This window comes from Meriones unguiculatus, chromosome 3, assembly GCF_030254825.1.
Source record: "Meriones unguiculatus strain TT.TT164.6M chromosome 3, Bangor_MerUng_6.1, whole genome shotgun sequence".
Classification (NCBI taxonomy): domain Eukaryota; kingdom Metazoa; phylum Chordata; class Mammalia; order Rodentia; family Muridae; genus Meriones; species Meriones unguiculatus.
Genome location: NC_083351.1, coordinates 6,577,287 through 6,590,545, shown reverse-complemented (window position 1 = coordinate 6,590,545; position 13,259 = coordinate 6,577,287). Strand labels below are relative to the sequence as shown.

The window sequence follows — 13,259 nt, the reverse complement described above, 5'->3', positions numbered from 1 at the left end:
GAGACTAGGGCTGGAGAGATGGCTCAGCAGTTAAGAGCACCTGCTGCTCCTGCAGAGGACCCAGCTTAACTTCCACTCATTCGGTGCCTTACAACCACCCGTTAACCGTTGTTCCAAGGGATCTGAGGCCTCTTCTGGCCTCCACAGGCCCCAAGCATGCATGTGAGCACACCTTCACACTCAGGCTTTCCAACTGTGACTCTGCACCATCAGGCTGCCCAGTACTTGCCGGCGGTACCCTCTTTCTCCCTCAGTTCTGCCACAGCCGGGGAATGAGGTCATGAACAGTTTGACTCATGGGGAACAGGCAGAATCGAAGGCTCTGCACCCGCTCATCAGCTGAGACAGGTTTCCTATGACACAGGTGGCCACCAACAAGCTACACAGGCTTTAAGCTCTGATCCGGTGCTTCCGCCACTCTAGAGGAAGGGTTACAGGTGTGTACCATACACTCATGTTGGAATGCATGTCAAGGTCAGAGGACAAACTCAGATCTTATTCTCAGCTAACACTGCCCCCCCCCTTAATAGTTTCTCTCACTGGCCTAGAACTTGCCAAGCAGACAAGGCTAACAGGCCAGCAAGCCTGAAAGATTTCCATGTTTCCCCTCAGCAATGGGGTTACAACTGTGTGCCACCACGCCCGGCATCAGTGCCCTCTGCACTTGGGAGGGGCAAACAGCTGGAGTGGCTGCTATAGCCCAGTGAGTACCCTCCTGGCTGGTGCTACAGTCTGTGCCTGGTAGAGACTCCAAAGTGCGGCTGGGGAACTGCCCACTTGGCCAGGGTTAAGAATGAGCCTATTGAGACAAAGGCACTGGGAAGAGCCAGTCCTCAATGGCCTCAGTGTTAGTCTGAGTGTCCCACCCGTCATTTGCACACATTATGTAGGCCAAGTCTGAGGCAAGATGGATGACAGACAGACAGACAGGGAATATTAAGGGGACACGGAAAGAAAAAAATTATTCTGAACTGTCCAGGGGCCTGAAACTTTAATATAACTGATTAACCTGAATTTCCTATAGAGACTAGTGCTGCAGACAAAAAGACATCCCAAAGATGCTAGAACAAGCTACTGTTGCTCAGGGCCAGAATTTGGGTGGCCTTGAGTTTAACTGTGTTCACATCCTCTCTCATCCTGAAATCTAAGCAAGGAACCTCACAAAACTACCTCACAATTACATTTCCACACACAAAAAAAAAATCTTTAAAGATGAGAAGCAAACCAGTTCTCATATGTGTATGTACATTTATCTTATGTGCATGAGTGTTTTCCCTGCATGTATGTCAGTGCACCATGTACATGCCTGGTACCCAACGAGGCCAGAGGAGAAGTCAGATCCCCTGGAACTGGAGTTACAGGAAGTTGTAAGCTGTCATGTGGGAGCTGGGAATAGAACCTGAGTCCCCTCTCTAGCTATTTATTCTCCATTTTAAAAGCATCTAAGGTTAAAGGCTAGGCTCGTAACAAAAAATTTAAAACATCTAGGAGAGCCCCTCGGAGAGCTTAAATCTAAAGCATGTGTAACCACCTCACGAACTTTGCTTCCCGAATGATGGTCTTGAATTCCTCCATGCAAAGTAGCCAAGGACCTGGCTCCCCGCACCCCTAGCAAAATCTGGAGTGGCCGGGCCTCTCAGGCTGCGAGTGGCTATGTGGAGTTCCACCTCCACTTCTCCTGGTGTGTCCTGAGGCTTCGGACTGAAGTGCAGCAATAACCCAGAGAGGCTCCCGACTCGGTTGGCATTTAGGGAGACTTGTTTAGTAAGCCAACACAGCCCTCCAACAGACAGACACACAGAAAGGCTACAGCGATGGCAAGGAACTGGGGAGGCTCTGGGGAGAGAATTATCGACAAGAGTGATGGCAGGGTCAGCAAAACCCAGTAGGGTTTACAGTCCGAAACGGCACGCAGGAAGAGGGAACAGCAAGTGCCATGAAGACGTGTGAGATGCCAGTGTGGGCGCAGATCGAGTGGAGGGAAGGGTTTCGGGAGATATGGACAGAAAGTGTCCAAGCCCCATAGGACACACTGAGCTGAGTGAGAAGGGGCATCCCTTCACTGTGTGTGCTGGCCAGGGTGAGGCCGGGAGACCAAGAGTGTGCTGCTGCAGTACTGCAGAAAGAGGCCACACAGCCCTGTTGACCATCCTGCCTCCACACCCCGACTACTGCAATCACAGGGTACACGCCACATCCCGTTTGTAGGGTACTAGGGACTGAAGCCGGAGCATGCTGGGCAAGCACTCCACCACTGAACTACAGCTTTAGCTCATGGAGACAAAAGACAGCCTCTAGATGGGGGAGGGGCACAGGATGATCCAGGGCAACCCAGAAACCTGGTAGGACGAAGCTGCCATTTGTTATGGTCACTGATTGTGACTCAGAGAGGAGACTTAAAGGACAACAAGGATCATCGGGATTGAGGCAGTATTGGGACAGCCGGCAGGCAAAGCAAGCCCACAGCGCTCGGCAGTCTGCAGACAGGAGTGCACTAAGCAGCGAGCTATATTTTGCAGTCTTTAAAATACAGATATTTAAAGCCTTGGAAAAGATGAGATCACCTGGCAGTGATTTCAAGAAGAGGCATCGGGGAATGTGCGGGAGTGTATCTGGCTGTGTGAGGAATAGGGCTGGGGGTGGAGGGGTGGGAACAATAGAGGTGAGACAATGTTGACAGGAAGGACACACATCACTGGTGCTAAATGAACAGCGGCAGACAGTTTCCTGCAGAGATATGCTTCAGCATCCTGCTACTGCCCCACTGAGAGCCACCCAGGGGCAGAAGTGGGGAAAGCCTAGAAGCAGAGGACAGAGCTCTGGAGCTGCCATTGCTTGGAGGCTGAGGGATAAGGAAGTGAAAGGTAGCCAACAACCTCAGGGTCAAGGGTCAAGAGTCAAGGGTCAAGGAAAAGTTGTTCATGAATACTTTAGAGAAGATTTGTTCCTTAAAAAAATTCATTAAGAAAAGAATCAATAGTATCTGTCTCAAGTAAATGCCTGACTGTGACAAGGAGAATGGGCTTCAGGCCCAGAGCTCAACTTCTAAGAGACTGGCTGGTCTAAACAACATGGGAGGGCTTCCAAGGCTGCTGAGGCAGAGGCAGAATGAGGTGGGGCTGTGTTGTTTGGGCAGAATGCGGAGTATTCTACTTCAGACTACTGAAACAAAAGAAACTCTGCAAGCTGTCTGTCCGGTTGATGAGCTATGTACCTTCAGGCCACCACCTCTCCTTAAGGTGTCTCTGCAGGTCAGGCATTCTCTCTCAAGTATGGCTGAGGAAACATTTCAGGAACGGAACAGGAGCCAGTTCCGAGACCCAGCACACCCTGGACAAAAGAGCTGAGGCTCCCTTGGCCTGGCGTGGACACGCATGTTCCTTCTTGTGGTTTAAATCTGCAGGCTGACTGAGGCTAGGGTGACAAGAAGCCCCTACAGCCACACTAGGGAGGGGCAAGGCAGCAAGCCTGCGTAGACTCTACCCCAGAGAGACAGGAGCAAAACAGGTGAAGAGTGTTTAGAAACAAACCTGGGGTCATGCATAGGAGAGGCACAGTGGGAAATGCAAACTCAGTGGAAAACTGCATTATTTCAACAGCAACAGAGGCAAGGGCTGTGGGGACATGGATACAGGGGGACCCAGGCATTCATGGACCTCCAGGCAGAAGCCAGCGGAAGGAACAAGATGTGAAATTCTCATCGAGGCAGCAGGAACACTGTGATGAAAACCTTCCCTAAGCTGGGCTTTTGCCCCACTGAGAGCCACCCAGGGGCAGAAGTGGGGAAAGCCTAGAAGCAGAGGACAGAGCTCTGGAGCTGCCATTGCTTGGAGGCTGAGGGATAAGGAAGTGAAAGGTAGCCAACAACCTCGGGGTCAAGGGTCAAGAGTCACCAAGTTCCAGCTCTGCTATTCTTTCAATTCACTTTGATAAGCTCGGCTATGGTGGCACACACCTCTAATACCAGCAACCAGGGGGTAGAGGCAAGTGGATCTCTGCGAGTTCCAGGACAAAAAGTGTCACCAAGGGATGACACTCTGCCTTTAAAAAAAAGTTTCCTTAAACGTTTGGTATCCTACAGTCAGGATGCTTCTGCCTCCACAGGAAAGACTTCAGCACTGCCTGACCGTGAGCTCAGCACCCACTCCGCAGGCAGAACTCTGTGGAAAGATGCTTTGATTCTGACCTATTGCACGATGGCCTTCCCAGGAGCCGTCAGAGCCTACCAGGTGACAAGAAGCCACCTGAGTGGCTTTCATCATGCCAGGAGAGGGCAGTGTACTGTCCCTACTAAAGCATGAATTTCTTATGGAACCTGGCAACTAGGCCTTTCTTCTAATCATAACCAAATGGGAAAACCAAGATCAACAGGAAGGAAAAAGCCCTGACAGGACCCTAGGCAGCTCTCAGATGTCTACAGAGGCTGTGTAAGCAAACCCAGTTCCTGCCCAGCAGACAGAAGCCTAGGGAGTCATTTCCTGGCTACCACACAAGTCATAAGGCACAATATATACAATTAAACAGTCCTCTAAAGAGTCCTTTAAATTTAAAGGCAGCCTCTGCAAAGCTGTGCAAGCACCAAGGCTGTGCTCACCCGAGGCAACTGGTCCCACTGCTCTTTGTTCTTCATCTCTTCTTGCACTTCATGGATCCGCTTCAGTGACTCCAGACTTTCATCCAGTAAAAAGGTCGTGTCATTTATCAGCATATTGATATAGCGAACGAACTGCTTTCCAGAACTGAAAGGCCAACAAGACAGGGTGTGGTAAACATCTGGCAGGTCACGGAGAATGTGGGCCTCCCCCAAGTACCAGCCAGACTACTTGTGAGATGGCAAATCTTGGCACAAATGACACACAGTGGAGTTTAAGGAACACCAAATCAACTCTCTCCTTAGATTCTGTAATTCTCGTTTTGGTTGTTGTGAGAAAGGTCTTCATAGCTCAAGCTGATCTCTGGACTACTTTCCTGCCTCAGTCTCACAGACCAGATATCACACAGGAGCCACCAAGTTCCAGCTCTGCTATTCTTTCATGCTGGACCAACCCTGTATGGCTGAGCCAATCAGTCTGAGCCAATTGCTAAATATTCCAGAATTTTCTGAGCTGACTTCCTTAGCAGTTTATATTTGGCAATGAGTTACTTAGTTACATCGTGGAAAAGAAGCGAACGCTGACATTCCTCTTGCTGGGGAGGCTCACAGCACAGCCTGGCTTGCTCACTCGGTGTTTCTAAGTAGGGGAAACACTCTTCCAGCTGGAGAGGGATCAGCAACAAGAATTACCCAAACTCAGAAGACAAGAGATTACTGATAATGTTATTACTTATCACAAACAGACACTGAAGAAAATTTAGTGCTGTAATATCGATAAAGAGAGACAGGAACTCATTCCATAGACCCCAAGCTCTGGGTCTAAGGACCCTGCCATCAGTGCCGGAACGAGGGGACTTACTAGTGATGTGTTAAGTTCTGAAACTGACAATTCGTAGCAAAGAGAAGGCCCACAAATGACCCGCCATTACTTTCTACTTAACGGCAGGAAGGCCATGCCGGGGATGAGAGGGTCCTGTGAAGAGGAACAGATGGCTTCACTCTCAGGATTGTGGGGATACCAGGACATCCATTTCCAAAAAGCACTGTGGACAGACACAGCTTATGCTGAGGGTCTGTCTGGAAACTAACTGACCGTGAGAGCAGTTTAATTGACTTTACTTTTCAAGAGCGAGCCCCTAAGAGGTCAAGACGCTGGCAATACCAACTGGAAATTCCGTGAACACAGGACACCTAGACTCGATCTGACACGGGAGTGGGACGCGCCATCCTCTGAAGGATACGAAAGGGTTTAATGTTTACACCCATCTTTTTTCTTTTACGTACGTGAAAATAACTTAGAGGAATCACGACTGACCAGGCTTATACAATTTCAAGGTGACATATGGAGAGTTATTAACACGGCCTGGCACATAAGAGCAGCAAGAGAACATTAAGTGGCAACCACACCTAAGTGCTTCTAAATCTCATGTTTCCTTAGCATTTCTGAGTCAAATGGATAACTCCATTTAACAACATATAATTCAGAGAAAACACAAAAAAATCACTTCACCTGTGCATTTTTCCACAACGTCCCCATATCAGCCACTCCCAGCCTTGAGAATTCTAAAGTAAGCACACAATCACAGAGGTGGCCATGCCAAGCAGTACCTCCTGGCTACTTGCAGGAGGCTGAAGCCCAGACAACAGCCACAGGAACCTGCTGGGAAAGCCTTCAGCAGCGAGCTACCTGTGAGTGGCCAGAGAGCAAGCCATGCCATCGGGGCCCAGTACTCACTTGAACTCCTCCATGAAGGTGCCGTGGTGAGCTATATTTTGCCAAAGGCTTTTAAAAATAGTGCTTATGTGATAGCGAATTGTGAACTTGTCATAGAACTCGCTGGTGGCTCCAGTATGCTCGACATCTAAGGAGGAAAAGACAAAGGCACTCAGACATGGGCCCTTTCTGACCTTCCAGGTGCAGGCACTAAGACAGTGATAGGGCAGGGCGGCAGAGCTGGGACAATGTAGCCTGGATCTCATGTGGAAGGCACAGGAGACATTATGACGCCATTCTTCTTTTTAAAAAAGACTGAGTGTCACTGTATAGCCATGGACGTCCTAGAAGTCACTTGCTTCTGCCTCCCAGAACAGAAAAGAAAAATTCTCAGTATGCTAAGATCTGGGAGTATTTATGTACACTCATTAGCTGACTCTTAGGAAAACTAAATGCCATTTTATTATGTAAACGCGTGGATGAAGTGTCAGCAGTGACTCAAGCAAAGCTTGCTAAAGAGGAAACTGGAGGCCAGCACAGCCAACACTGTCCTCTAAAGCTGCTCCATTCTGGGCTGCATCCCAGACAAACTCAAGTGAAGACACTACTGTTAGCTCACTGCCCAACAGAACCTCTCACAACATTTCTCTTTTATTTGATCCAAAGTTCCCTTAAAAATCATACCTGGTTCCAGTTCCCAAGTCCTTAAATGGACTTGTCCCTTGCTAACTTCACAAGCTTCATGCTGTCCTGGAACTTGCTATGTAGACCATGCTGGCCTCAACCACAGAGAGATCCTCCTGTCTGTGCCTCCTACACTCTGGGATTAAGAATGTGTACTACCACACCCATCTTGAGCAAGGCTTCCTGCTGCCTTCTTGTAGATTCATTTTGCTGCTACCTTTTCTGTCTCTCTGTGGCCAAGATCCGCTGATGTTCTGGTTTGTCTCATTGCCTCAGAGACCTTCCTGGAACACTTCTGATTTTTCTTTTCTGTTTCCTTTTTTGTTGTTGTTGTTTGTTTGTTTTTTTTGAGACAGGGTTTCTCTGTGTAGTCCTAGCTGTCCTGGAATTCACTCTGTATGTAGACCAGGCTGGCCTTGAACTCAGAGACTTGCCTGCCTAGATGCTGGGATTAAAGGGAAGCACCACTGCCACCCAGCTTGAAACAAGATTGTACATAGGTATTTCCTATGCTCTGTGGCCTGAGAGGAACTGGGTTCTGCAATCTATCTTGGGATATACAAATCTTAAGTCCCATCTTGGAGACAGCCTGGTGAGGGACAGGATCTAATGGACAGACCCCTGGGAGAAGTGTCTGTGAAGCTTCTGAAGGGTCAAAGCCATGGGAACCATGGAAGAAAAGCAGAGCAGCTAGAGTCCAGGTGCTGGGCATCTGCCACTCCCTAGCCGTTAACCTTCAGCAAGCTTCTTGACCTTTCTGAGCTCAAGTTTCCTCATCTGCAATCTGGCGGTATTTATAGGGCCTACCTTTGACAGCTATGTGCATCAAGTGAACAGGGACCACAAGTGGCAACTATTATTAGGAAAGCTATCATCTGTCCATGACTATGGTGGGGGCTCAGGCCAGAGGGCACACTGCTCCATGACAAAGGAAAAGAGCAAATGCGCAAATGCGCGCGCGCGCACACACACACACACACACACACCATGAAGCTACAGTCACAGGCCCAAACCACCAACTGAACACTAATATTTAACAAAAAAAAAATTTTTTAAAAATATTAACACAGATCTCGTGTGGAATGTGGCTATTACTTGGCATTTTTCTATACATATATTTTTTCTTTTTTTAAGAAAAAGAAAGGAGGAGGACAGCAGATCTCATTATCGATGGTTGTAAGCCACCATGTGGTTGCTGGGAATTGAACTCAGGACCTTTGGAAGGGCAGACAGTGCTCTTAACCTCTGAGCCATCTCTCCAGCCCTATTTTTTTTCTTTTTGAGACAGGGATTTCACTATGTATCCCTGACTGGCCTTGAACTCCTCCTCCAGCCTTCATTGTATAAGGCAACATCTGTGCCTGTCTTGAATACACACAAGGCACCTAAATATCCTGAGCTCATTCCAACCATGTCTATGAGATCAAAGGACCTGCACTCAAAAGGCGCATCAGTGTTACGCCTATCTTCAAAGAAAAGATGTTAACAAGTATCTAAGACATCAGCGCTTACATTTACAGACCTAAGAGAATCTGAGTAGGCCAAGGAAGAAACTTAGGAGATGGAACAAAGCAACAGTGATAAAGGTCTGAAAGGCAGTACAGCAGATTCTGAGCGCTCCTGAGAAACCAACACCAGTCAAACAGGCAGAGGCCAACTGCTGGCTGTGAACCCTGTGAATCCTCAAACAGGCCTCCCCCGTCCAGGCCAAGGGGCTGTATCTTCTGTAGAGCACAGTGAAGTCTACTAAGTACCGGGTACTTACTCAGCGGCCAGAATGTGCCCGATTCAACAGAAGACAAGAAGCAGGCACACTGGAGGAGCACACAGCTGGGGACCTCTAGCGCAGCCTGTGCTTTCGCTGGACACTGATCAACAGATCAAAAGCCGCACTTTGTTGTCAAGTCAAAATGTGGAGTACAATTTGACCAGAGGAGCAGGCTCTTGTTGAAGCACATTTCCCATGCTCTGTCATTTCCATGTGTAACTGAGCCCAGAGAAGAGCACCCAGCAAATATCAGGAGCTCAGGAGTGTGACCAACTAAGGAGGACCCCAGACACCTCATTTCACTAGCTTGGGTGAGATCCAATAAACCTTCTTTTGTTTTGCTTTGCTTTGGTTTTTGAGACATAGTTTCTCTGTGTAGTCCTGGCACTCTGTAGACCAGGCTGGCCTGGAACACCCAGAGATGACCTGTCTTTGGCTCCCAATTAGAGGATGGTGTTGTATATCAAATGCTGTAAATTCTACGGCAAATGGACCAGGTAATTTTACTCAGATGAAAGCAACAGCCTGGGCTACAAACAACAAACAGAGTCTGCTAAACCGTCTGAAGCCGGCAGATGCAGCAGCCAGGGTGAGTGCACAGATGCTCAGGAAGAAGGTCCACGGTGCTCTGGGCTGCGGCTAGTAAGTGATTTGTATAAGCGGATGTTGAAGCCTAGATGACAGGATTATTTATTTATCTATTTATGGATTTCAGGTCACACAGAGAGAGATTTACGTTCACCCCGAAACAGCCTTGTCTCAGTCCTCCTCCCACACACCACAAGGCATACTCTGGCACCTACCTGTATAGAACTTCATGAGGGAAGGTACCAGCAATTTGGTAGAGAGAGGGTGGTTCTCAATCATCTCAAAAAACTTCTGAGTTCGCGGCTGGACCGAGGGGTTGGTCATGAACATGACCTCCACCAGTTTGGCCACTAGGTAAGGGTTCCGGATGTAGTTCTGATTGCACAGCATCACCACGAGGAACATCACGATGTCCTGAGTGCAGGGCTCATAAAGCACCTGAGGAGAGTATCTGAAGAGAGGCCAGAAGGACAGGCCATGAGCTCCAGGGAACCTCGGGAGAGTTCGCTAGCCAGGGAAGGACAGGGCACAGCACAGGAGGAAAGATACTGGATGGTTCAAAGTGATAAGCACACTGGAACTACACAGATTTAAAGCCAAGTGTGTGCGTGTGCTGGCTGTAGCATGCTATGCTAACTTAACATGCTTTAGAAAGTAAGCAAAAGCCATGAGGCTTCACAAAAAGATCTTCACTATCCAAAAGTGCTGGTTTTATTATCTATCTATCTATCCATCCATCTTCTGACCACTACAGGTGCTTGGTAGCATGTAAACAACCCATGTACACACATGAATAAACACATGCAAGTAAAAAAATTTAGCCAGGTGGTGGTGGTACACACCTTTAATCCCAGCACTCGGGAGGCAGAGGCAGGGGGATTCTGAGTTTGAGGCCAGCCTGGTCTACAGAGCAAGTTCCAGGTGCAGGCAAAACAGGGAAGCCTGTCTTGAATTCCCACTAATTTTTTTAAAAATAAAATTTAAATTAAAAATTTTAACTAAGTATCTTTATATTACTGTGCTTGGGATAAATTTTAAAATGTGACTACTTAAATTCTAGTGCTAGATTTACTCAGCAATTAAACTATGACCTTTAATCACCCTTTAAATTTCTTGCCATTACTACAGCACTCTAAAGACTAGGCCCTGCACCTCACCAGGGTAGCACAATAGAGCAGGCTCCGGTGGCAGGGGCACAGGGGAGTCAGTCCTGCAACTTGCCTGCTGTGAGGTAGCGCAGGCCCACTGGGAGAACAAGACCCCTACCCCAATCCCCATCCCCATCACTGGCTACAGCACTCCAGGTTGGGAGGGGGGACAGTGCACCTCAACTGGGCAGCACAGGAGAGCTGGCTATGTGGCATGGGTACAAGAGAGCTGGCAGGATGACCAGCGACCTACCACCCAGGCCCAGATCCAGGCCCCCCTCAACATCTACCTCATCTATGAACTGCTAAGCCTGTGAAAGGGCCAGTCCTGCAGATCCAAAGCTGCAGGACCATGACACAGGGCAACAACAGGATATCCAAGAAGAGTCCGGGTGAGAGTCCAGTACTGATGGTGCAGCAGAAGCCAGAGGCCAGAACAACGACTCATTGCAATGAACACATATCACTCGGGATATGCAGGGTCCAGCTTCCAAAACAGGATGTTTTTTTATGTTTTGTCTTGTTTATTTACTTTTTTAAGTTTTGTTTTCTATTTTCTTCTGGGAGAAAGTTTCAGGCTGGAGGGAGGACTCGAGGGGACTTGGAGATGAGTGGGATTGGGGTGTGTTATGTGAAATTCACAAAGAACCAATAAAAATTTGAAAAAAAAATTCTTGCTGTTCAAAACTCTATGTATCACTATTGACTGTGCCTGTCTGGGGACAGCTTTTCTGTTCTTTTGCTGTTTGAGTGAGGGTCTCACTATGTAGACCAGGCTGGCCTACAACTCACAGTCCTCCTGTTTGAACTTCCAGGTGCTGGAATTATAGGTGCGCACCATCATGCTTGGCTTGGGGCGATGGGGGGGGGGGGGCAACTTTTATAACAGCACAAAAACTTGACTGTTTAATTCTGGATTTTTGTTGTTGCTGGAAAATGGTTGTGATTTGTACTTTGGGCCCATGAGCCTATGCTGCTTTGGTGCTTGCAATGAGACTTCAAACACCCCTCTGCCACCCAGTACTGTTCCCACTATGTTACGGTGATGAGGAATAGCCTCTCATGGTTCCAAAATGAAAAGTGAAGGGCTTTGTTTTTGCTTTTCTTTTGGTGGTGTGGGGGATCAAATTCAGGGCCTTGACATGCTAGGCAGGTACCTGAGAGGCCCAGACACTGAAGGCTCAAGCCCTTGAAATGAGTATTTTAGGAAAACAAAAATCCAAACAAAAAAGCTAACTCCTCCCAAATATTAGATAAGATGAAACCATTTCTTTCCACACCTTCTCCCGTCTTACAAATGGACAAATTTTTGGTTCAAAGCACAGATGTGGTTATTTTGGGCTTGGATGTTCACTGGGCCATTCGTTTCTCAGGAACACATTTAATTATCACTCAGCTCAGGTTTTGGAGGGCTTGCCATCCATCACTCATCCTGCTCCTGTCCTGCAGAAGGTACTTGAATTGGCTGCTGCTAAGCAGAGTTTATTTCTCCAATTTCTGAGCATCTTTTGAGTAAAGAAAGTTACATGACCCCAGACTCCAGTGACAACACAGTTTACAACACAGCTCATGGCGCCATGCAGTGTGCGAGCAAAGCTCGTGTTAGATCACAGAGCATGTGAAGTACTTACTGTACAATAAAAAATAAAAATTCAGCGACGTCTTCTACATAAAACTCAGGCAAGGCTGCAAACACCTTGGGGACATCTGAATGTAAAGGCAGTGTTACGCTGTAGAAGAAAAGAACGCAAAACTTAGAAAATGAAATCATGGCACATTGATTACAAGGGCTGTTATCTGAATACCTCATTTTGGAAAGAGCAGCCCTTACTGTATGACACCACTGTGTAAAATGCACCCTGGCAAACAACTGTGACCTTTAGAAGTGGAGAAAGGATGAGGGAGGCTTGGGCGTGCCTGGTGTGGAAAGTGTTTGCCTTGTCTCAATTTCTGGCTAGAGTTAAGGTAGTAGTTAAAATAGGAAAAAAAATCCAAAGGTCATATTTGGTCTTTTTGAGCAAATCAAACTGAGCCCACGAAGCCATGCATATATTTTATATAACCTTTCCCAGTCTTTGAGGGGGCACAAGCCAACTTCATCTATACCTGTAACCCAGCAGCTTTATAATACCCATAAAACAGACCTAACTAAAACAGCAATGATGTCAATGTCTTTGGCTAGCCTGTAATCTGCAGTATTGTGCTTCCAATTATAGCCATCCAATGTTGGATCAAAGCTTTTAAAATGACAAGCCATTAAAAACACATGAGGAACTACTATAGCTCATCGCCTGTGTAAGTACAACCCAGCAACTGAAACACAAATCCCCAAGAGTGGGCGCAGCGGAGACCCAGCGGAGGAGGGGAGAGCACACTCACTCGGGATATGCAGGGTCCAGGATGCGCAGCATCAGCTGAATGAGAAGGCCATAAAAATTCAGACATCTTCTCAGGAAGCTCTCGTCAAGTAAGCCAGCGTCAGCACAGGCCTTGCACCGTACCAGTTTCTGTGGAAGCAGGTGTGGCCACCCTCAGGTTATTCTAGAGCCAAGGCCCCTCGGCATGACTATGCAGGGAGAGGGGCCAGCAGGTAAGAAATCTAGGTTCTAGGGCCTGAGCGTCCTCTCTAACTATACAGATCACCGGTTGGTGTGTCAAGGTCTTGCTTTTTCCTGTTTTGCCATGCAAACCACTGAGCACAGAGGACAGCACACAGTGCTTGAGTTAGTCATGACACCATTTCTCAGGGATTCGGATGGGGAT

At 47.8% G+C, this 13,259-nt stretch overlaps 1 protein-coding gene across 2 annotated transcripts in view; it reads right to left on the bottom strand.

The window, feature by feature from the left end:
- The window catches only part of Ube4b (ubiquitination factor E4B), a 99,204-nt gene that overhangs the window by 9,897 nt on the left and 76,048 nt on the right, over positions 1–13,259 (bottom strand). For both annotated transcript variants that reach the window (XM_060379056.1, XM_021636209.2), the window contains 5 exons: positions 12,876–13,003; positions 12,128–12,226; positions 9,564–9,799; positions 6,330–6,456; positions 4,595–4,739 (listed from right to left, as the gene is read on the bottom strand). In XM_060379056.1, coding sequence (XP_060235039.1) covers positions 4,595–4,739; positions 6,330–6,456; positions 9,564–9,799; positions 12,128–12,226; positions 12,876–13,003 — 735 coding nt within the window. The remainder of the gene's footprint in view (positions 1–4,594; positions 4,740–6,329; positions 6,457–9,563; positions 9,800–12,127; positions 12,227–12,875; positions 13,004–13,259) is intronic.